General features: G+C 34.8%; 1 protein-coding gene across 2 annotated transcripts in view; it reads right to left on the bottom strand.

Moving 5' to 3' along the window:
* The window catches only part of ANKRD26 (ankyrin repeat domain containing 26), a 124,734-nt gene that overhangs the window by 80,126 nt on the left and 20,309 nt on the right, over nt 1-24,299 (bottom strand). For both annotated transcript variants that reach the window (XM_054592025.1, XM_054592017.1), the window contains 7 exons: nt 23,432-23,465; nt 21,188-21,260; nt 12,543-12,603; nt 12,249-12,451; nt 3,713-3,842; nt 3,356-3,414; nt 1,932-2,028 (listed from right to left, as the gene is read on the bottom strand). In XM_054592025.1, coding sequence (XP_054448000.1) covers nt 1,932-2,028; nt 3,356-3,414; nt 3,713-3,842; nt 12,249-12,451; nt 12,543-12,603; nt 21,188-21,260; nt 23,432-23,465 — 657 coding nt within the window. The remainder of the gene's footprint in view (nt 1-1,931; nt 2,029-3,355; nt 3,415-3,712; nt 3,843-12,248; nt 12,452-12,542; nt 12,604-21,187; nt 21,261-23,431; nt 23,466-24,299) is intronic.

Genomic DNA, 24,299 nt, shown 5'->3' with positions numbered 1-24,299 from the left:
TTCAGGCTACACTAAGTGAAATAAAGAAAAATATACAGGGAACCAACAGTGAAGAGAAGGAAAGCGGGACTCAAGTCAACGATTTGGAACAGAAGGAAGAAATAAACATTCTACAGGAACAGAATTAATAAATAATTTTAAAAAAATGAGGAACCTCTGGGACAACTTTAAATGTTCCAACATCCAAATCATAGGGGTGCCAGAAGGAGAAGAGAAAGATCAAGAAATTGAAAACTTATTTGAAAAAATAATGAAAGGAGAACTTCTCCGATCTGGCGCAGGAAACAGACATGCAAGCCCAGGAAGCTCAGAGAGTCCCAAAGAAGGTGGACCCAAGAAAGCACACACCAAGGCACATCATAATTACATCACCCAAGATTGAAGATAAGGAGAGAATCTTAAAAGCAGCAAGAGAAAAGTAGACAGTTCCCTACAAAGGAGTTCCCGTAAGACTATGAGCTGATTTCTCAAAAAAAAAATTATAGGTAAGAAGAGGCTGGAAAGAAGTATTCAAAGTCATGAAAGGTAAAGACCTACATCCAAGATTACTCTATCCAGCAAAGCTATCACTTAGAATGGAAGGGCAGATAAAGTGCTTCCCAGATAAGGTCAAGTTAAAGGAGTTCATCATCATTAAACCCTTATTATATGAAATATTAAAGGGACTTATCTAAGAAAAAGATCAAAAACTATGAACAGTAAAATGACAACAAATGCACAACTATCAACAACTGAATGCAAAAAAATAAAAACAAAAACTGAGAAAACAACTAAAACAGGAGCAGAATCACAGAAATGGTTATCACATGGAGGGTTATCAGCAGGGAGGAGGAGTGGGGAGACTGTGGGAAAAGGTACAGGGAATAAGAAGCATAATTCGTAGGTACAAAATAGACAGGAGGCAGATTAAGAGCAGTACAGGAAATGGAGAAACCAAAGAACTTATAGGTACAACCCATGGACATGAATGAACTAAGGTGGGGGGAATGATGGAGAGAAGGGGGGTACAGCGCAGAGGGCGATATAAGGGAGAAAAAATGGGACAACTGTAATAGCATAATCAATAAAATATACTTAAAAAAATAGAGGTCATAATCTTTCTACTGGATTTTTCATCAGGTTATAAGTTCTTTGATCTCCCCATAGCTGATCCTTCTCTCATTTTTTCCAATGCTCTCATTCTGGGCTGTAGAATATCATCCTATAAAGTAGCAACATTTTGTATGACTTCACAGTGTAGACATTTAGAGCTGACCACATATGCTTATGCTCATCTCTGGTAGATAAAATACATCTCTACATGATCCATAATGACTTCCCAATAGTGAAGGAAAGAGAAAGAGTAGCAAACTTTTGCTGTACTTCTCTGGTAAGTTTTGGTACTAGACGCTCTCTCTATATTCTTCTTATATTTCAAACACTCCTCTTCCTTTTTTAAAAAGAATTATTTTATTTTATCACCTCCTACTATACAGAGTGGGGCAAAAGTAGGTTTACAGTTGTCTGTATAAAAAAATAATACAATAATTAAAAGATAATATAGAAGAATAAACTCTGTGTTTCATGTACTCACAACCGTAAACCTATTTTTGCCCCACCCTGTATATACCTGCTTTTTTTACCTTCAGTTACTCCCTGTATGTCTACCTTCTCATTCTTTAATCCTTTTTTTATTCTTTGCCTCTTCCTTATCTCCTCACTTTCCTCAGGCCTCAGAGAAGCTTGAATGGGAACAAATAATTTAGCTCTTGCAGTAGCACTCTCAATTTAATCTCTTGCTGATACCTGATAAGATTTACAACTTACTATCACTTTTCTTTTTACTTACTATGCATTTAGCAGGTGGTTTTCTTTGACTATTACAATATATGAGTGCTCGTGTTTTAAATCAGCAATTTGTCAAAGGACTTTTTATAAAATACAGTTCTTACCTTCTACTTGTTCCTTTAGTATAATTTTTTCTCTCTGATCTACAGCTTCAGATAAATGATCAACATGCTCCTGTGGAAGACTTGCAGAGAAACTCTCCTAAAATTTATATCAATAATGAGTTACATAGTGATTTCCTAACCCCTTTCTAAGAAAATATCTCAATTTCCTACTTTAAAAGCAATTAGACTTAAAATTAAGAGAAGCATGTGCTGAATAAAACGTTTAAATAGAAAACCTCACATATGCTCTCTAGATCATGCTTTTTAAAAAAATCTTCATTTGGCTACTGACTGTATATTGAGCATGAAAAGCCAGAGAAAATACTTTCCTAGACAAAATACTGATGTATATGTACATTTCAACAAGCAACTATCTTCAAATTACCTACTTCTACTTTGCATTCTCCATCAAAATAAGACATTTTAGAAAAAAAACTTATAAAACACATTATCTAATAACTATACTTGCTAAAAATTTTAAATACTTGACAGAATTTTTTTTTTTAGTGTTAAAAACACTTGACATAAGAAACTTTGGAGTGTGTTAAGTATAAACAAAATACTATAAAACCTGCTTCATTTATGTACTCTAAGGCTTAGACAAAGCTATTACTTGATAAAATTTTTGATAGGAAAAATGATCGAATAAAATGGCAAAATAGTAAGAAAAACTCTTCTTTAAATTATGTTTAAAGTTGCCATAAAGTACGCAATGCATGCTGTTTTAACTATTGAAAACAGCTGTTACTTATTGAAACACCACTAAGCCAAACTGTTGTTATAATCCTACATATTTATTACTATTCACCATGCTTTTCTTCCTCTGGAAATGTTCCTTGTGCATCTACTTGACAATCAAAATTGAACACTACTTTGGAGTCCCATGCATTAACTTTACAAGTGCCAAGTTATAAAAACTATAATCCATACTGCTTCTCTCTGAATCTCATTAGGAGTTTTACACACACATATAATAAACCACAGTAACATACACTGGCCATAGGTTGCCATGGAATAATTCTTTAGATTTTAGATACACTTAACTTCAGAACCCAAACTGATTACTTATGATTTCAAAGCCTTAGTTATTTATAATATACTACACTGATTTTATTAAGTGAATCATGATATTAGTGGAATTGTACTATGCAGTATTATTATAAAAGGTGGGGCAAAAGTATGGGGACAGTTGAGAGTACGTGAAAAAGATTATTCTTGTATTATAATTAATTATTATATTATTCCCCACACAAATTACTGTGAACCTACTTTTGCCTCACCCTGCATTAAGCACATAGTTATTTTATTAATTATAGGTTAAAATATAAGAAAATAATTTTATTGGGCAAATACAGAGGTAAGAAAGTCAAAGCATATTTTTTATCTAAAATAATAACAATAATTAATAATAATAAAAACTGTACCTCAGAGTCCCAAAGTGATTCTCTATCTTCATCTTCTAATCCTAATGCTGCCAGTTTGTCTATAAAGTGAAGTCACAGATACATTAATGTGAACATTTTTTATTATGAGTTTTAAATACATATACAGGTCTATCTCCATTTATGAATATTTCGATAAACTAAAAGTAATAGCAGAAAAGATTTTCAGAGGGTTGAAGCATTTGCAGGAAGAAAAAGATGGTAGTAGTTGGGATACTTTTGAATAAACATAGCAAAAAGATAAACCCCTTTAAAAATGGATATTTGGATCTATACAAATTAGATTTGTTTATACCAGCATTTAAGCATAGGAAAAAATTCATATAGTCACTAACTTACCACTACTATTGTTTTTATATTTTCCATCAACATAAGTAAAATTGTTATTATTTGTTTGGTTTTGTGGAGCACTTTCAATAATATCAATACCATTTCCTTTGTTTTTAATTTCTGGCTTTGTTGCTTTTTCCTATAAAAACAAAGCAGAACAAAATAAACATAAACCCAACTTTAGAAAAAGTCATATTCATTCACTTGCCCAATCACATTCACTCAATCACTAGGAAAATAAACATTTACTGTATCTATAAATCATACACTCTAACCTGGGAAAAACTAGATATATAAATAAAAGATTTTGCCCTATTTTCTAGTAGGGGTAGAGATAATGAAAATAAGAGAAGTATCATTTGCTGGTTCTACAACTAAAGTGAATAAACTACAGTAAGGGCAAAAAAGAGGTAACAGTCTTTTCTATCTGGGAAGCTCAAGAAATGATACATTGTGAAAGATGTACTAAGCGCAGAGGGGGAGCATGAAGGGCATTCTAGAAAGGTCAGCATGAGCAAAAGCATAAGGTAAGTGAGGGCACAAAAGGAATGTGGTAAAACTGGAATGGCGAAAATGGGAGGGAGAGATAAAACTGGAGAATCAGAGTCTAATCAAAACAGGCAACTGTCATGCTAGCATATGAATTTTGCCCAAATGTAATGGAGAGCCACTACATATGCAGGGGAGTTACACCATCACAAATATATTTTAGAGCAGTCACTCTGGCAGCAATGTAAAGATGAACATAAGGAGAGCAAAACTAGAAAAGAGTATTTCAAAATCGAAAGTGAGAAAGTAAATTACTATAAGTAAAGTACTGACATAAAAAATGGCATCAGGTAGAAAGTATTAAACTTGGTGAGTGACTGGATGTGGTGATCTCAGGGAGGGCTGCAGACCAGGATTTTTCCTGCTTCAGTGTTCCAGTGCTGCTATGTATGAGGATGGGAAATCAGGTGACAGAGCAGGCTACAGAGTCAGGAAAGGGGGAAGGGTCAGGGCAATGTCTTCAGTTTGGGGCATAACAAATTTGAGACACCCAGCAGACTTAGAAGAAAGATCTAGATAAATACACTTGTAAAAATAGATGACCTTATTCAGGAAAAGCATATGATGTTAAGAAGACAGATATTTCTAAAATATACTAAACTGATAAAATTCAATAATGCAAACCTACACAGAATTTCTAAAATTTTGAAAATAAAACAAGTGCACAGGTAAAAGAACAACATGGGACTCAATTTTTCAGTTATACATTTCAAAATTTGTTTCAACAATATAAAATACCCTTTTACAAATATATACAAATATTTTGGGGATATTTCCATATAAACATTTTAAGTTTAATGAAAAAATTTGATGGCAAAATACCAATTCACAATTTTAGAAGAAGACTACTTTTTAAATATTAATTTTAAAAGGCAAGTTTTAAGTTGTAAAAGAGAAATGCTTATGTGATTATAAAATTGAGGCATTTTAAAGTACCACTATGATGTATAAAAGAAATATAAAACTCTATTTTAAAATTCACATGGTTTTCTTACTTCCCTGTCAACAACATACTAATGGCTCTGATTACCTGTCTACTCCATATAGGATGATACCTAGAGATGTATTTAAAAAAATCTAGTATAAAAACTAATTAAGACTATGATTATCCAAGTTGAAGATTTAAAGGCTTCAAGTGTATCTATGATTATCAAGGAGGACTGAATGAAAAAGGGACTAAAAAATCAAGTCACCAGGAGGTCTGAGAATTAGATATGAAAGCATTTTCATACTAGATCTAACAACTATGAATACTAAAGTTAATAAAGTTTCTTAAGAATAATATGTAATGTATCCATTTTCAAAGATATTCTAAAAAGTAAAAAATCATCTTTCAGAGATAATTTTGTATACTCTCTTTCCTTGTTATTTTTTAATAGCAAGCATTTTATATGAGAAAAAAACTCAAAATTGTGATTTCATTCATTTGGTATTTGCATATATGTCCATTAATTGCAGATATTATTATGACAATATAAATCAAAATCTCTAGCTCTCAGAGGCTAGATAGCTGCTCATAGTCTTGTAGCTAGGAGATGGTACAGCGAGGGCTCAAACCTAGGCTGCCAGTCTCTCAAACCCATGATGAAACCACATTTGGCTCTGCCATCCCATTCTACCTCCACTCCCATTTCAGGCCTTCCTATGCTTTCTTTCTTCCTTTTGTCCCCCCATTCCTTGACAAACCCTAAAGTGAAGAACTGCGATAGGCACTCTGAGAACATGGAGAGGGAATCCGTGAGTCTGCCCAGTCCTGCTCAGTCTGATTCTGACCTGGAGCAGGCTGCAGACTAAAGCTCAGAGATGTTCTGCGTCATTGTTTACAATGGCAAAACAACTGTCTGTCCAGTCATAGGGGACTGAATAAGTAACTCATGTGATTTCCACATAATATAAGTCTTTGCAGCTACTGCACCACACGAAGAGCTGCTTAGAGAACCATATTAACAGACATGTTTTAAATGAGCCCATTTGATGATTTTAAAATGTAAAACATGATCTCATCTTAAGGAAAATGTTTTTAGCTTTTACCATTAAGTACGATATTAGCTGTTGGTTTGTCATATATGGTTTTTATTACAATGAGGTACGTTCCCTCTACTTCCACTTTGCTGAGTTTTTTTAAAATTATAACTGGATGCTGGATTTTATCAAATGCTTTCACAGTATCTATTGATATGATCATATAATTTGTATCCTTCCTTTTATTTGGTATAATACATTAATTGATGTGTAGATATTGAACAAATCTTGCACCCCAGGAATAAATCCCACTTGATCATGGTATATAATCTTTTTAATGTATTGTTGAATTTAGTCTGCTAATTTTTATTGCATCTATGTTCATCAGGAGTATTAGCCTACAATTTCCTATTTTTGGAATGTCTTTGGTTTTGGAGTCAGGATAATGTTGGTGTTGTAAAAAGAGCTTTGAAGTCTTCATACCTCTTGAATTTTCTGGAACAGTTTCAGAAGAATAGATGTAAGTTCTTCCTTGAATGGTTGGTAAAATTAACCTGTAAGGTCATCTAGTCCAAGACTTTCATTTGTTGAGAGGTTTTTGATAACTGATTCAATTTTGTTGGTAGTAATCCATCTCCTCAGATTTTCTATTTCTTCTTGATTCAGTTTTGCGAGGTTTTGTTTCTAGGAATTTATCCATTTCTTCCAGATTGTCCAATTTGTTAGCATGTAATTATTTTTATTATTTTCTTATAACCCTTTGTATTTATGTGGTGTTAGTTGTCACTTCTCTTTCATCTGTGACTTTATTTTTTGGGTTCTCTCTTTTTCTTGATGAATCTGATAAATGGTTTATCAATCTTGGTTATGCTTTCAAAGAACCAGCTGTTGGTTTCATTGATATTTTGTATTGTTTTTTAGACCATACTTTATTTCCACTCTGATCCTTATTATTTCCTCCATTCTACTCACTTTTAGCTTTGCTTACTAGTCTTTCTATAGTTTCTTTGGGTGTAAGGTTAAATTGTTTGAGATTTTTCTTGTTTCTTGAGGTAGGCTGGTATTGCTATGAATTTTCATTCGTCTCAAGGTAACTTTTATATCTTTCTTGATCTCATTGTTAACCCATTCATTGTTTAGTAGTATATTATTTAGCCTCCAGGTGTTTGTGTGTTTTTCAGTTTTCTTCTTGTAATTTGTGGTCAAAAAACATGTTTGATATAATTTTAATTTTTAAAATTTATTAAGATTTGCTTCATGGCTTAAAATGTAATCTATCTTAGAAATGTTCCATGTGCACTTTAAAAAATGCATTTCTTTTGTGCACATGTTCTCTACTTTTTTGTGGGGGGGTGCTCTAAAAATATTAATTAAATTCATCTGGTCTATTGTGTCACTTAAAGGTTGTTGCTACCTTGTAGATTTTCTGTCTGGAAGATCTATTCATTGATGTCAATGGGGTATTAAAGTCCCCACTATGACTGTATTACTGTTGATCTCTCTTTTTATGCCTATGATGATTTGCTTTATATATTTAGGTGCTCCTATGTGGAATGCATAAATACTTACAAGGATTATATTCTGTTGTTGCATTGATCCTTTTATTATTATATATAATGTCCTTCTTTATCTCATATTATAGTATTTTTTAAGTCCATTTTCACAAGTTTTATTCAACATAGTATTGGAAGTCCTAGCTACAGTAATAAGACAAGAAAAATAAATAAAAGATATTCAAATTGGAAAGGAAGAAGTAATATTTTCTTTATTTGAAGATGACATGATACTATACATAAAAACCTGAACAGCCGTGGCCAGTGTGGCTCAGTTGGTTGGAGCATCATCCCATAAACTGAAGGTTGCAGGTTCGGGTCTTGGTCAGGGAACATACCCAGTTTGTGGGTTTAGTTCTCGGTTGGGGTGAATACAAGATACAATCAATTGATGTTTCTCTCTCAAATTGATGTTCTCACTCTCTCTTTCTCTCTCCTTTTCCCTCTCTCTCTAGGATCAAGGAGCATATCCTTAAGTAAGGATTAAAAAAATTAAAATAAAATAAACCCAAACAATTCCACCAAAAAACTACTAGAACTGATTAATGAATTCAGTAAAGTAGCAGGATACAAAATTAATACTCAGAAATTGGTTGCATTTTTATATGCCAATAGTAAATCACCAGAAAGAAAATTAAGAAAACAATTCTATTTACAACTGCACCAAAAATAAATAAAATGCCTAGGAAAAAATTTAACCAAGGATGTAAAAGACCTGAACTCAGAAAATACAAGACATTGAAGAAAAAAACTGAAGAAGATACAAATAAATACAAGCATATACCATGCTCATGGATAGAATGCATAGAATGAATTAATAGCATTAAAATGTCCAGACTATCCAAAACAATCTATAGAGTTAACGCAGTCCCTATCAAAAGAGCAAACACACTTTTTACAGAACTAAAACAAAAGACCTTGAACACCACAGCAATCTTAAGGAAGAAGAATGAATTTGGAGGTGTCACACTACCTGACATCAAACTACAGTAATCAAAACAGCATGGTACCGGCACAAAAACAGACACATAGACCAGTGGAACAGAATAGGGATCTCAGAAATAAAGCCATGCCTATATGGTCAATAATATATGAAAAGACAGATTCATGGAAAAAAAAATAAAACTATACCACCTTCTTACATCATATATAAGAATAAACTAAAAATGGATTAAAGGCTTAAATATAGGACCTGAAACCATAAGACTTCTAGGAAATACATAGGTAGTAAACTCTGACATTACTCTTGGTAATATTTTTTATGATATCTCTCCTCAGGCAAGGGAAACAAAAGAAAACTAAAGAAATGGCACTATACCAAACAAATGTTTTTCGCAGCAAAGAAAACCATCAAGAAAACAAAAAGACAACCTACTGAATGGGATAACTCATTAACCAGCGACATATCTATTAAGGGGACAATATCTAAAATTTATAAATAACTCATACAACTCAACACCCCAGAAAACAAATGACCTAATTTAAAATGGGCAAAATCCTGAACAGACATTTCTCCAAAGAAAACATACAGATGGCAAATAGATATATGAAAAGTAGCTCAATGTCAATGAAAATAGTGAGAAATCACCTCACATCTGTCAGAATTGCTATCATCAATAAATTAACAAATAAGTGTTGGTAAGGATATAGAGAACAGGAAACCCTTGTACAGTGTTAGTGGGAATGCAGATTGGTGCAGCCACTATGGAAAACAGTGTGGAGCTTCCTCAAAAAATTAAAAATAGCATTACCATATGATCCAGCAATTTCACTCCTGGGAATATATGCAAGAAATCCAAAACCCTAATTCAGAGATACATGCACCTCTGGGTTCACTGCAGTGTTATTTACAAAAGCTAAAATATGAAAGCAAGCCAAGTGCCCATCAATAAACAAATGGATACAGACTTAGTAAATATTTACAATGGAATATTATTCTGCCATAAAAAGAATAAAATCTTACCATTTGTGACATGGATGGACTTACAGGGAATTATGCTAAGTGAGATAAGTCAGGCAGAGAAAGACAAATACCATATGATTTCATTAATATGTAGAATCTATAGAACAAAACAAAGAAACAAAACAGAAGCACTCATACACACAGTGAACGAACTGAAGGGTTGTTGGGTTGGAGGATGAAGAGGGAGAAGAAGTGAAAGAGGTGAAAGGAATAGAAAGTTACAAAATTGTCACAGGAATGTAAGATACAGAATAGGGAATATAGTCAATAATGTTGTAATAACTATGTATCGTGCTGGGTGAGTACTGGAATATTCAGAGAGATCACTTTATAAATTATATAATTCTCAAACCACTATGCTGTACATGTGAAACAAATATTAAATAACACTGTTTATCAATTATAATTTAAAAACTAAAAATAAAATGTAACATTATCTTAATTTAATTTACTATTGTTATGACAGTATTCTTTAGTGAGGTAAAGCTCACGAAACATAAAATTAACCCTTTTAAAGTGCAAAATTCAGTAGCATTTAGTATATTCGCAATATTGTGCAACCATCACTACTAGTTCCAAAACATCTCTATCTCCTCAAAGGAAACCCCATTCCCATTAAATAGACATTCCCAATTCCCCCCATCCCCAGCCTCTGGCAAGCACTGACTTACTTTCTGTCTCTATGAATTAGCTTATTCTGGATATTTCATATAAAAGGAATTGTACAATTAAAAATAATTTTAAAAATGAATCTCTACAGAAAAAATAATTTTTATTTAGGAGCATTTCAGCTTAAAGTTTATTCCCCATTTAATGAATAGAGATTAAGAACCTCTTACATAATTATAAATTTTATTTTTATATTTTTAAATTATATTTTATTGATTATGCTGTTATACTTGTCCTGATTTTCTCCCATTACCCTCATTTCCAGACCCCCAACTCATTCAGGATATCTCCCCACCATTGTTAATGTCGATGGCCATGCGTGTATGCTCTCTAGGGCAGGCCAAACAGTGTAAGCCAGGTTGATGGAGTCTCAGATATGGTATCAGCTTGCTGGCTCTGTGGCTCTGTTGGGGGAGGGTTCTGAAAAGGGACAATGGCCCCTGTTTGCTTTGGTGCCAGATACTTCAGTTTCTCCCTGTATGCCACTGGTGCGTTTCAAACTGCTAACCTGTTGTTGGAGCTCAGGGGGAATAAGTCTGAATAGGTGAGTCCATATGTAGGTTCTTTAAGAGGAACTACTTGGGATTTATGAAGTTTCTTCCACCAGCTCAACCCCACTGGTTTTTACAGTTAGAAGTTTTGGGGACTTATCTTCCAGGCACTGGAACCATGGGATGGGGGTCCTGGCGTGGGGCTGGGGCTCTTTGCTCCTGATATATCCCTTCCAAATTTTTATCCACCACACATGGGTATGGGACCAACTCATTCTGCATCTGCATCCCTCCTACCAGTCTGCATGGATATGGTTTCTTTAAGTCCATAGTTGTCAAACTTCCATTCAACTTGATTTTTGTTGTTTCTGAGTGATGGCTGTTCTATACTTTAGTTGTAATTTTGGTATGGTTGTGCAAGGAGGCAAGCCATGTCTGTCTAATCCACCATCTTGATGGCAAGTCCCCCATAATCATAATTTTTAATTTTAATGAACGAAAAAACAAAATAAAATGTTTATTTTTTCCCTTTACCAGCAATAAATAAATAAATAATCTAAAACGCTTACCAAGATTATACCAAAGTGTAAGATAAGTTAAATATATACCAAATAGTAAAATGTTAGAAACAACAAGAAAAAGAAGGGTAAAAATTCATAGTTCATAATAAACCTGAGAAGGCCTAAAACAGATTTCAATCTGCATTATTTATGAACACAGGTTTTGTTAGATAAAACGTAAGATGTCAATGTATTAAACTTAAAGGTGAGAATTTAAACAAACAACTTCAAATTAAAACTTTAATAACCAGAAAAAGGCGACAATTCAATTTCCTTCAGTTCTTTGTAAAAATCAGCTATAAGTAATTCAGAAGAGTCTGAGAATTTTTTTCATTACCTGGGTTTCTTTTCTTATTTTGCATTTAAAATTATTTCTATCATATTTCATAATATAGTGAGTTCCTGCCTTCACTTAAGTCTCCTGTTTCTGTTGTGTCTTCATAATAATCTCTTCATCTTGAATCTCTTTATTAAACCTTTATTTTCATCTTGCTCTTCTAAAATAATTTTCCCCCTTCATCCCCTTCATTACCTTCACATTCATCTACCTGTTCTTTCTAGTTGCTTTCCAATTTTTTCCTTCCATTATGGCATATGTAAGAACTGTTTATGCCCCCTAAACCTGTATAAATCCCAATCTTGCACGTGTATGGCTCTTCTTAGTATACTTGTTTCCTATCATGATCTTGAAGAATTCCATTTCTTTCTAGGATCCTTGTCATTATGATATAAGGATCAGGGGTATGCTATGTGAAAAATCAGGGGAAAAAAAACAGTTAAAATAACAAACCAACCTACCTTTGGAATACCAATGACTTCTAAGGACATTTCAGAAGCTTTTAGAAGAGGTTCAAGTGACAAAAAGGCAGGTTGAGAAAAGCCCTGGACTTTTTCTGATGTGTTGGGAAGGGTTTCAACAACATCTTCATTTTCACTGTGAAAATTATTGTCCTTATATAAGGTCCTATTTTCTGGTCTCACAATGGCATATTTTGCTTCTACTACAGTAAAACAAAATAAAGAATATATGAAGATATTTGTAACTTCAAATCAGTGAATAGCAGAAGTACAGACAAACTTTAAGTAGCTTACTGTTTTCCTGGGATTGTTGAATAGCAGTCATTAGCTTTCTTAAGCTTGGCTTCATGACATTCTAGGAAAAAAAAAAATCATATCTTTAAGTATCAAATTTGAAAACAATAATGATAATATACACCATTCTTATGTGATCTCACACAGAAATAGAATCATTCATATGTAAAGTCATATCCTAGTTCTGCCATTTACTATCCTCCATCTTCTCATGGAGTGAGGATTATGATATATGACATAGTAAGCCCCGAACTGTTATTTTACCTCTAAACGAATATTATCCAAATACTATGGTATGCATTAGATTAGAGTTACATATCCATTAGGCAGTTTAGAGTATTACTGCAAAACACTAACATTAAGAAATTTAAATTATTTATTTGTTATATTTTGTGTTTTTGTCTGATTTTAAGTACATGAGCTATCTTTTGTGTGGGAAAGTATGAGAATTTAGTTTTTAGTTGTATTTAGGTGGGTTGGAATTGCAAACACTAGAAAGTTCCTTCTATTCTGTTTCTCAGAAAGCTAAGAAGAAATGATTGTTTAAATTAAGCTCCCTCCAAGAAAGAGAAAAGAATAAACCTGTGGGGCCATACGCATATTAAATAGAAAGTCATGACCAAATATGTTGACAAAGAAGACAAGGAGATGGACTGAAAAAACAGACACTGAGGAAATGTTTTCTGCAAGGAAAAAATTAGGCTAGTGGTAAAACAGGAAAAAAAGGTGGAGGAAGAGAAAAAAAGGAGAAAAATGAGATATAATCAGTTAATCAAGTATAAGCCTAAGGCAAGAAAAAAAAGAAAAGCATAATATGTAGAAAAAATATATAGAATTTCAGTATATATGAATATATTTATAATATGACTAATTCGATAGAACTATTAGGAATATACTTTGAACAAAATCCTGTTTTATACATATTTTACTGTTACTAAAATATATAAAACTATATGAATATATTATATGTAAAATATAAAAGCCTTTATTTTCTATATTTTTATTATATATTAAAATACATAAAATTTTATAAAACTATATATGTAAAATTAATATATTACATACAAAGTATATATAATGTATAAAAATATAAATATATAAAATACATAAAATAGAGGCTTTTGTTTATAGTATGTCCTTATAATACTGATTTGTATTAACCTATAATTATTTCTTTTTATATACCATTGCAATAAAAAGTTTAATTTGTCACATAAAATAAGACATTCAGTTATTTGAACATGGTCATCTACGACAACCTGAAAACTGTACATTATTACTAGAGAGGGAGAAAAATAGGGAAAAAATATGTTCCTAACACATCTGCTTTCCATTTGGAGAAAGAATTAATCAGAATTCTAAGGAGAATTGTATGACTTGAAAAGATGTATTCAATGGAACATGAGATTGGGTCATGAAAAGGTTAAATTTTTTAATCTAAAATTATAAGCTCACAATTGAAGGACACTAAAAATATATACCATAGTCCAGTTTCTACTTTACCACATATTTCTCAGTTCCTTCTTATTTATGACACACTTCCTCCACATAACTCAACTGAATTTGTCATATTTCTAGAAATTCAAATAATTGAATTAAGGTATTAGATGCCTTTAACATTTCATTATACAGAACTCCATTTGCTCATTTACATACATTCAAAAATATGAAAAATTCTTCTTACATGTGAGGCTTTATTCTAGGTGCTCCAGGATATGCACAATTATGTTTCCTAATCTCCAGTAATTTATAGTGATGCTGGAAATTTAAAAATTATTTAAATAACTATAATAATAAAATATCTGAACTTTGAACTTTTAAAAGGTGATATAGGACTTTGGGTAAATATTTTTTTAAAAGGTAATACAAAAATTTCTTTCTTGGCTTCTGGTCAAGATGTTGGAGTAGATAAATGCTGTGCTTGGCTCCTTCTGTGATCTCATCAAAATTATAATTAAATTGAGAACAACCACACTTGAGAACCACCTGAAGACTAGCTGAATAGAATTCTTATAACTAAGAATATCAGGAAGCCACATCAAGACTGGTAGGAGGGTTGAGATGTATAATGGACTAGTCTTACACCCATGTGTGTCAGTTAAGAAATCTGCAGGGATATCTCAGCTGCATTGGTCTCTCAATGATTAAGGTGTCCCAGTCTCACACTGGGTTCCCCACTCCAGGCTCCTCCTCAGCTGAGACCATTAATGCTAAGAAGAGGGGTCTCCACAGCACCTGGCTTTGAAAATCAGTGGGAATTCCATCCAGTGAGTGGGGAGGGCTATTGGAGTCCCAAGCCTTTCGCTTAAACAGTCCACACAGAAACTTACTCATTGACTGATGCACTTACTCTGAGCTCCAGGGCTGGGCAGAAGCTGTAAAAGCATCAGGCACATAAGAGAAGCAACTGAATTGTCTGGCTTCAGGGCCAGAGCTCGAGGAGAAGCTCGCTCCACTATTTTGTTCCTTTGTTTAATCCTCGCCACACAGAGCTGGCAGGAGCAGTTGAACTCCAAACCTGAATCTGCATCAAACTCCCCACACTGATGATTTCCTGAGAACTCATCACAGCCTGTTCCATGCACAGGCTGGAACCTCTCCGTGTGGCCATTATTTACAAGCTGCTTGCCTTGGCCCATGTTGTGGACTTCACTAAAATCTCTCAAAGGACCACAAATTCCAAACAAGCAGTCCCTGGCCTTGGCATGCCCTGTAACTCTTGCTAAGCAACTCCCCGCCTCAGTAGTGGCAGCCAGCCTCAGATCACAGCATAGCTTCTCTTAGGAGCCTCCAAGCAAAGTACAGGCAGCCACCCAAGGTGGCCCCCCCTGGACAAAAGCACCAGCAGATATGGGACTGCACTGGAGTCCTTCCCAAGAGGCTCCAGAGCTGACATGCCCAGAGACAAGCTTCAGACCACATCAGAGCACCACCCAAATAGCTTCACAAATGACAAACCCAAAGGATGGACTCAGCTGGCACCAGAGCCCTGCAACAGCAAATTTCACTCGGTGAGGCTGATGCCCCCAACACAATAGTTTATCCACTGTAGTCATGGCCAATCATATAGCCAGTCAGCCTGAGGGTCAATACCACCCACTGATACAGCAACAGCAATCAAGGCTCAAGTACAACAGAAGGGCACACACAACCCACTTAAGGGACACCTCTAAAGCATGCAGCTCAGGTGACCAGGGAGACTATACTACTGGGCCCCACAGAACAGCAACTACATAAGGTTACCTTGCCAAGACTGGAAGACTTAATAGTTCTACTTAATACACATAAACAAAAACAGACAGGCAGCCAAAGTGAGAAGACAAAGAAATATGTCCCAAATGAAAGAACAGGAATAAATTTCAGAAAAAGAAAGAAACAAAATGGAGGCAAGTAATCTACCGGATACAGAGTTCAAAACACGGGTAAAAAGGATGCTCAATGAATTTAAAAGAAGTATAGATGAACTCAGTGAGAACACCAAAAAAGACAGTAAACATAAAAAATGACATAGAAACCATAAAAAAATTAACTGCAATGAAAAATACATCAGATGGAATTTACAGCTGATTACATGATGCAGAAGATCAATTCAGTGATTTGGAAGACAAGATACTGGAAAACACCCAATCAGAAAAGCAAAGAAAATAAATCCAATAAAAATGAGGATAGCTACAGAACCTCTGGGGGTGACGTCAAACCTAAGAACTTTTACATATAGAGGTACAGGGATGACGAGAGAGAGTGAACAAGCAAGAGAGTGAGCGAGCAAGGCGTTGAAAACCTATTTGAGGAAATAACTATAAACTTCTCTTTCCTGGTGAAGAAAATAAACAAACAAATCTAGGAAGCACAGAGAGCCCCCTGAAAATGACCCCAAAGAGACCCACACCAAGACAAAACATAATTAAAATGATAAAGGTTAAAGACAAAAAAAAAGAAACGTTAAAAGCAGAAAGAAAAAAAAGTAGTTAGTTATGTACAAGGAAATTCCCATAAAACTGTCAGCTAATCTCTTAACAGAAACTTTGCAGGCCAGAAGAGACTACTATAAAATATTCAAAGTAATAAAAAGCAAGAACCTATAACCAAGATTACTCTACGTATCAAGGATATCATTCAGAATCACAGGAGAGGTGAGAACAAGAAATAAATTAGGAGTTTATCACAACCAAAACAGTATTATAAGAAATGTTACAGGGACTTCCTGAAAGAGAAAAAATATATAGATGAATAAGAAAGTGGCAAAACTGCCTACCTATCAATAATTATTTTAAATGTAAATGAATTAAGTGCTCCAATCAAAGACCATAATGTGGCTCAGTAAATAAGAAAACAAGACACATATATGTGACATTAAACTAGAAAGTTTTTGCACAGAAAAAGAAAACCTCATCAATAGCACAAGGACAACCTGATGAATGGGTGAAGATATTTGCCAATGATACATCAAATAAGGGGTTAATATCCAAAATATTTAAGGAACTCATAGAACTTTGCACCAAAAAGACAAAGGATCCAATTAAAAATTGGGCAGAGAGTCTTAATAAACATTTCTTCAAAGAAGACATACAGATAGCCAATATACATATGAAAAAATGGTCAACATCACTAATAAGATACATGAAAATTAAAACCAACTGGAGATATTACCACACACCTGTCAGAATGTCTATCTATCATCAGTAAATCAACAAACAAGTGTTGGTGGGGATGCGAAGAGAAGGGAACCCCGGTGCACTGTTGGTAAGATGGCAAAGTGCTGCAGCCCCTGAGGAAAACAGTATGGAAGGTCCTCAAAAAAACTTAAAAAATGGAAATACCATATGACGCAGCAATCTCACATGTAGCTATTTATCTGAAGAAAGTCAAAACACTAATTTGAAAAGATACATGCATCCCTATGTTCACTGCATCATTACTTACAATGGCCAAGATATGGAAGCAATCATAGTGTCCATTTGTAGGCAATTAGATAAAGAAGAGGTGGTACATACACACCATGAAATATTACTCCACCATAAAAAATAATAAGATTTTTACCATTTGCAATAACATGAAACAATGATTTTCAACCTTTTTCATCTCATGACACACAAACTAATTACCAAAATTCTGTGGCACACCCAAAAGCATTTTTTTTCTGATCTGACCCCCAAAAAAGGTATAATTTTGATTCTTTCATTCCAGATGGCTGTTGTCATTTTTTTCAAATTTGATAATCTAAGGGAAAAGAGGTCAGTGCCCCTGACTGAATAGTCTAGTATTGCATGTTTTAAAAATTCTTGTGGGCTTTTGGCCAAGATGGAGGCATAAGTAGATATGCTTCACTTCCTCACACAACCAAAAGAAGGATAACAATCAATTTATAAATAAAAAACAACCAGAACTGCCAGAAAATCAAATTGTATGGAAGTCTGACAACCAAGGAGATAAAAAAGAAACACTGATCCAGACTGGAAGGTGGGCGAAGATAGACAGCCAAGGAAGAGGGGATCTGCAATGAGGTGGCAGCTGGCAGACCAGGTGGTCCCACATTTGTGTGTGGGTAAAAACCAGGAGGAACAACTGGGGAGTGAGTAGGCCATGCAACCCAGGGTTCTGGTGCCAGGAAAATAAAGCCTTAGGACATCTGACTGTAAAGACTTGTGGGGGTTGCAGTAGCAGAAGAAATTGCCAGTCTCTCGGGAGAGTCCATTGGAGGGTCCCACAGGATGCTAGAATGTACACAAGCCCATCCACCCAAGAATCAGTACCACGGTAGCACCTGGAAGGGCACCATTCACTTGTGGGAAGATGGGGAAGTGAGTGAAAGCGGGTCAAGAGCCAAGCAGATTCTCTGATTCCTCCCCATAACCTCTGGCTATAAAAATCTATGGTCGTTGCGGAGGCAGAAAAACTGCAAGTCTCTCAGGAGAGTCTCTTTGGGGACCCACAGGGTCCTAGAATGTACATAAGCCCACCTACTTGAGAACTCAGCACCAGGGCATCAACTGAAAGGGCACCAGTTGCTTGCAGGAAGCAGGGGAAGTGACTGAAAGCCAGGGGAGAGCTGAGCAAGCAGCATTGTTCCTTCTCTGACCCCCTCCCTCACATAAAGCACCACAACCTGGCAAAGTGGGCTGCCTGCCCTGGCAAACTTGGTTACTTTCCAGTGTAATGGGTACACTGAGACAAAGAAATATGGCCTAAATATAAGAACAGATCAAACTCCAGAGAAAGAACTAAGCGACAAGGAGAGACCCAACCTATCAGATGCAGAGTTCAAAAGAGTGGACATCAGGATGCCCATGGAAATGACTGAGTATGGATGCAAAATAAAGAAAGAAATGAAGGCTATACAAAGTAAAATAAAGAAAAATATATAGGGAACCAACAATGAAGGGAAAGAAAGCAGGACTCAAATCAATGATTTGGAACAGAAGAAAGAAAGAAACATTCAACTGGAACAGAATGATGAAACAATTCAGAAAAATGAGGAGAGGCTTAGGAACCTCTGAGACAACTTCAAATGTTCCAACATCCGAATCATAGGAGTGCCAGAAGGAGAAGAGGAAGGGCAAGAAATTGAAAACTTCCTTGAAAAAATAGTGAAAGAAACTTCTCCAATCTGGTGAAGGAACAGACATGCAAGTCTCGGAAGCTCAGAGAGTCCCAAAGAAGTTGGACCCAAGGAAGCACACACCAAGGTACATCATAATTACATTACCCAAGATTGAAGTTAAGGAGAGAATCTTAAAAGCAGCAAGAGAAAAGACGACAGTTCCCTACAAAGGAGTCCCCATAAGACTGTCAGTTGATTTCTCAAAGGAAACATTACAGGTAAGAAGGGGCTGGAAAGAAGTATTCAAAGTGATGAAAAGCAAGGACCTACATCCAAGATCACTCTATCCAGCAAAGCTATCACTTAGAATGAAAGGGCAGATAAAGTGCTTCCCAGATAAGGTCAAGTTAAAGGAGTTCATCATTATCAAGCCCTTATTATATGAAATGTTAAAGGGACATATCAAAGAAAAAGAAGATCAAAAACTATGAACAGTAAAATGACAACAAACACAACTATCAACAACTGAATGTAAAAAAAAAAACAACCCAAAAACTAAGCAAACAACTGAAACAGGAACAGAATCACAGAAATGGAGATCACATGGAGGGTTATCATTGGGGTGGGGGAGGGGAAGAATGGGGGAAAAAGGCACAGGAAATAAAAATCATAATTGATAGGCACAAAACAGATTGGGGGCAGTTAAGAATAGTATAGAAAATGAAGCCAAAGAACTTATAGGTATGACTCATGCACATGAACAAAAGGGGAAGATGCAAAAAAAAAAAGGGGGGGGTGCAGGGTGGAGGAGGATAAAGGGGAGAAAAGAAATGGGACAACTGTAGTAGCATAATCAATAAAATATACTTAAGAGAATAAAAAAAAATATATAAATTCTTGCACCGTACCAGTTAAAAATTGCTGGCATAGATGGACCTAGAAGGTATTGTACTGAGTGACATAAGTCAGAAAGAGAAAGGCAAATAACATGATTTTACCTGTATTTGGAATCTAACAAACAAATGAAAAAGAAACTAATAGGTTCAGAGAACAAACTAATTAATGGTTGCCAGCAGTGATGGAGGGGAGAGGCGGGTAGTAAAACAGTGAAGAATTAAGAAACACAAATTGGTAGTTACAAAATAGTCATGAGGATAAAATGCAGCATAGAGAATGCAGTCAGTAATACTGAAATAACTGTGCATGGTATCAGGGGTATACTAGCTTTATTGGGGCTATCACTTTGTGATTTATATGAATCTCTTCCCACTATGCTGTATACCTGAAACTAAGACAATACTGAAAGTCAATTGTAATTGAAATATAAAGTTTATAAAGCAATGACAATTTTTCTGAAATTTGATATTTTACTATTTGGTTATTAAGAATTCCTGCTATAGAGCTGGTTACTATTTTAAGCAAAACAAGGATTCTTCAATTAAATAAGTAATTTAAAATAGACAATTAATGGGATGATTGAACACACAGTGGAATCCTTTTGTAATATAGTTTTTGAAGAAGACAATTTAAATTTCTAAATTTATACGTTTTATAATATTATTTCAGTTCAAATGCTTAATCCAAGTTAGAAATAGACAAAATAAAACTCTTTCCTAACAATTATATGCTACCAAAATAAAAGCAGCTCAAGAAGAAAAAAACTACATGTTATATGCTATATAGTTTTGGAACAGAGAGACACCAAGATTTCCTAATTTTTACTGTAAGTAATTGGATCCATTAAATAATCATTTAGGCATGAGTATTATAAAAATCTTGCTGGCATGATTTAAGAGTCACATTAAAAATCCTTATATTTGACCAAATTTCCTATTTCCTCTTTTGTGAGAAACTTTTCCCCAATATAATTTTTCTATCACTATATATTTTCCAGCCCTTTCTCTTTTTCAACCCTCCACATTCAGTACTTAAAGTTAAAAAAATATGCAACGCATCATGTTTCCACCAAAATGGTTTGCTCTGACCAATTTTTCATTATAAACATAAAACAATGATAGGTAGATTACTACTAAATTTTAAGAGTAAGTGCTATACAAAACTAAATTCAGAGCAGCAAAATTAATTTCATGAGGGAGCACTTTACCTTGTTATCAAAATCGAAGTCTTCATCATCTGATATCGGCCATGAATCATCAATGCCAGGTTTGCTGGACAGCCTTTAGAGTAAAAATAGCCAACAAAAATAAGTTAATTCTTGAACTTAGTCCTGAAGACTGAATTAAAAATCCAATAAATGGCTGACATAACTTTTGATTCTTGAACTGGAAAAGATCTGATGATCTGAATCAAGGTGGAAAGACAGTTTCTTCTCCATCGTCTGTCCCTGATTCAAAAACTAATCTATGTCCGTCAAAAATAGCAGTCTAGGTTCTTTAGGAAGGAACTTATTAAGGTGACTCCATTTCTTCCTTTCACCCTAAAACAGTACAGGGAGTTCCTTGAAATATTTAGAAGTTAAATGTCAAAATGTCAAAGAACAAATGTATAAGGTATTAGCCTTCCCAGTCCCAGATCACTCTTTTACATGCTCCAGGACCATCTCCAATCTTCAACTCTTCAGCCTATGACGGCACAGACTCTTAAAACAAGGATGGGTTCAAATGACCAAGAGTAAGAGCTATTTCCCTACTCCTAGAAAATAAGCTAAATGGAGTCTGCCATCCGCTCCTAACATAGGCATATTATCAACTACCCAACTCTATTAGTGATTTGACAGACATTCTCACCCCATTCCTACATGGGAAGGACATTAGTTAATTGGGAAAAGAGGCAGGATGAGGAGACACCTGCCTTGGGCCACAGATCCACATAGTTCAGCAATCTCCAGTCTCCCACAACTTGAAAGCATCTAAACCCCATTCTGTAAGTTGGGGTTCAGATAAGTAATACCACAGTCCTGTTTGCAATAAGGAGAATCTTTCCAAATTATTTTAATACCTTTCAATAGAAACCTCAAATTTTGCTAGTTTTTCCAATTAAGCAAATGAACAAAAGAGCAGTAACCTCTGCAGGACTCTCTTGAAAACTTTATTTTAATTTGCCTTTCTAGAAAACTCCCAACATCTTGTGGCCTTCCTTTTTGTAACTTATCTTTCACTTGTCATGAAACCCCAAAATTCTGACCTATTTTCCTTATATGCTTTCTCATCTCTTTTCTAAAACTCTCATTCCTATCTCAACCAAGTGTTGTTCCTCTTGGTTTTCCCTGCTAATTCTATCTTCTTCCACTGCATTCACTAAACCCAGTCCCTACTAGGCTTAGAAACCTGAATTTACATCTCACTTTCACCACTTACCATATCCAAATAAGTTATTTTAATTTGAGTTTTGAATTCTCCATGTGAGCAACCAGTCTGCCAGGATGTTAAACACAGGCTAAAGTACTAGAAGGTGTTTTGACTGATTGCTAAGATTCCTTAATGTGTTCTTGATTCTATCTATAGAAAAATGGAGAACACATATCTGGCAGAAGTGGAAAAAACTAACACAATGAGAGAAACTCCAAAAAAGGCAGAGAAGAAAGTTAAAAATCCAAAAAAGTTGACGAAAAAAGGACTCCAAGAAAAAATCTTCATACAATTAGGCAAAGTTTCTGGCCTCAAGGAAAAAGCAGACTGGGAAGTCAGTGAATAGAGAAATCAATTAGAAATATCCTTTAAATAGATGATGAATTTAATGAACATAACATGGTCTATACATAGTCTTCACTTACAAAAAAATAATTTATATCAAGAAGAATAGATATCATTATGCTTAAAAATACTTGCCAGATGAAGCCTTCCTTAGGTAAAAGCCTATGGTTATGTGGCCATAGTTAACTGAGATGTGCCCTACTCTTTTTTGGGAAAAACAAGGTACTGGTTACCACTGCAATTGTCAAGTATTTTAGGACAAATGCTTGGACTAACTGGGTTTCTTAGGAAAACTCTAAATCAGAATTATCACACAACTAGATTTGACTTTCTAAGGTGAACTGATTTGTATCCACATCCCAATGCAAGCGCTACATAGAAACTTATCCGTATCCATGGAGGGACAGCAGAATAGATTTGGGAACTAACCAGGATAACACTCAAATCATGGGTCAGCCACTTGTTAATTATGGAATCATGGGTAAATTAATCAACCTCCCTGAACCACAGTTGCCTAATAAAAAGTAGGCTATAAGAGCACAGCTACTCTGCAAAGCTATTGTGATGACTACATAACACATGTTAATTACATAATATAGTGTCCAGCCCAGGGCAAAACACTCAAGAAATGTTCATTTCTTTTCTCTACATTCCCTTAGTTAACATATAGTTTTTAGAAATCCATAAAGTCCTACCTGCTTAAAGAGTCTTCTTCAGACTTCTCGCTCACTATTAAAAAAAAAAAAAAAAGTAAAATACATTTTAAATCAACAACGGAAAAATACAGAACTTTAAAAGTACCAGACTGATGCTTCATTAGAAAGTATGACTTTGGGACCACACCTGAACACTACACTACAGTGAGTATGGATGATTCTATTAGTAGGCAATTAATACACTAACAACGTTTACTTATCTCTCCTCCTTTACATATATCAAAAGCAAGAAAAAATGACATCTATAATAATTTGATATTTACAAGTGAACTGCTATTTATAATGATCATAATCCTAACCAAACCCCATCAGACCAACAGAAAGTAGTATCACTAGTGAAGTCAATATCATAAACTAACAATGTCAGACTAAAATAGGATGATTTTTCTGGACTCCTACCATTAGGAGCAGTTAAAAGAGAGTGTACTTATTTTGCTGGAACACAATACAACTTCTCTAGCTCTTCAGTGAAAACTATCCACTTTATCACAAGGGAGCCTGGTCTACAGTCAATACACTTTGCGCACAGCAAAACGTAGCTAACAGACTCTTTCTGGCCCTATTTCCAATTGCAGGATAAGAATGACAGACTTTGATATTCTAGTTTTATAAAGTACACCCCCTTGAGACAGTCTCCTTCCATTGCTAGTGTACCTGGACCCACCTCAGAGAGCAGGATGGTCCTACAGTGCTGTGCAGTAGTGTGTGATGTCATTTTTTAAAACCCTCCCCAGTACGTGGCAAATGCTTATAGAAATCATGCTTTTTCAGCTTGTAAGGCATATGTCATCAGATCCAATGCTGATAAACAACAACAACCCATAAAGGACAAAAACATCTTGGATAA

This window comes from Pteronotus mesoamericanus, unplaced genomic scaffold (genome assembly GCF_021234165.1).
Source record: "Pteronotus mesoamericanus isolate MK-2021 breed Mesoamerican mustached bat unplaced genomic scaffold, CSHL_Meso_final contig_130, whole genome shotgun sequence".
Lineage (NCBI taxonomy): Eukaryota > Metazoa > Chordata > Mammalia > Chiroptera > Mormoopidae > Pteronotus > Pteronotus mesoamericanus.
The sequence above is the reverse complement of the archived record's forward strand: the minus strand, read 5'-3'. Positions and strand labels throughout refer to the sequence as shown.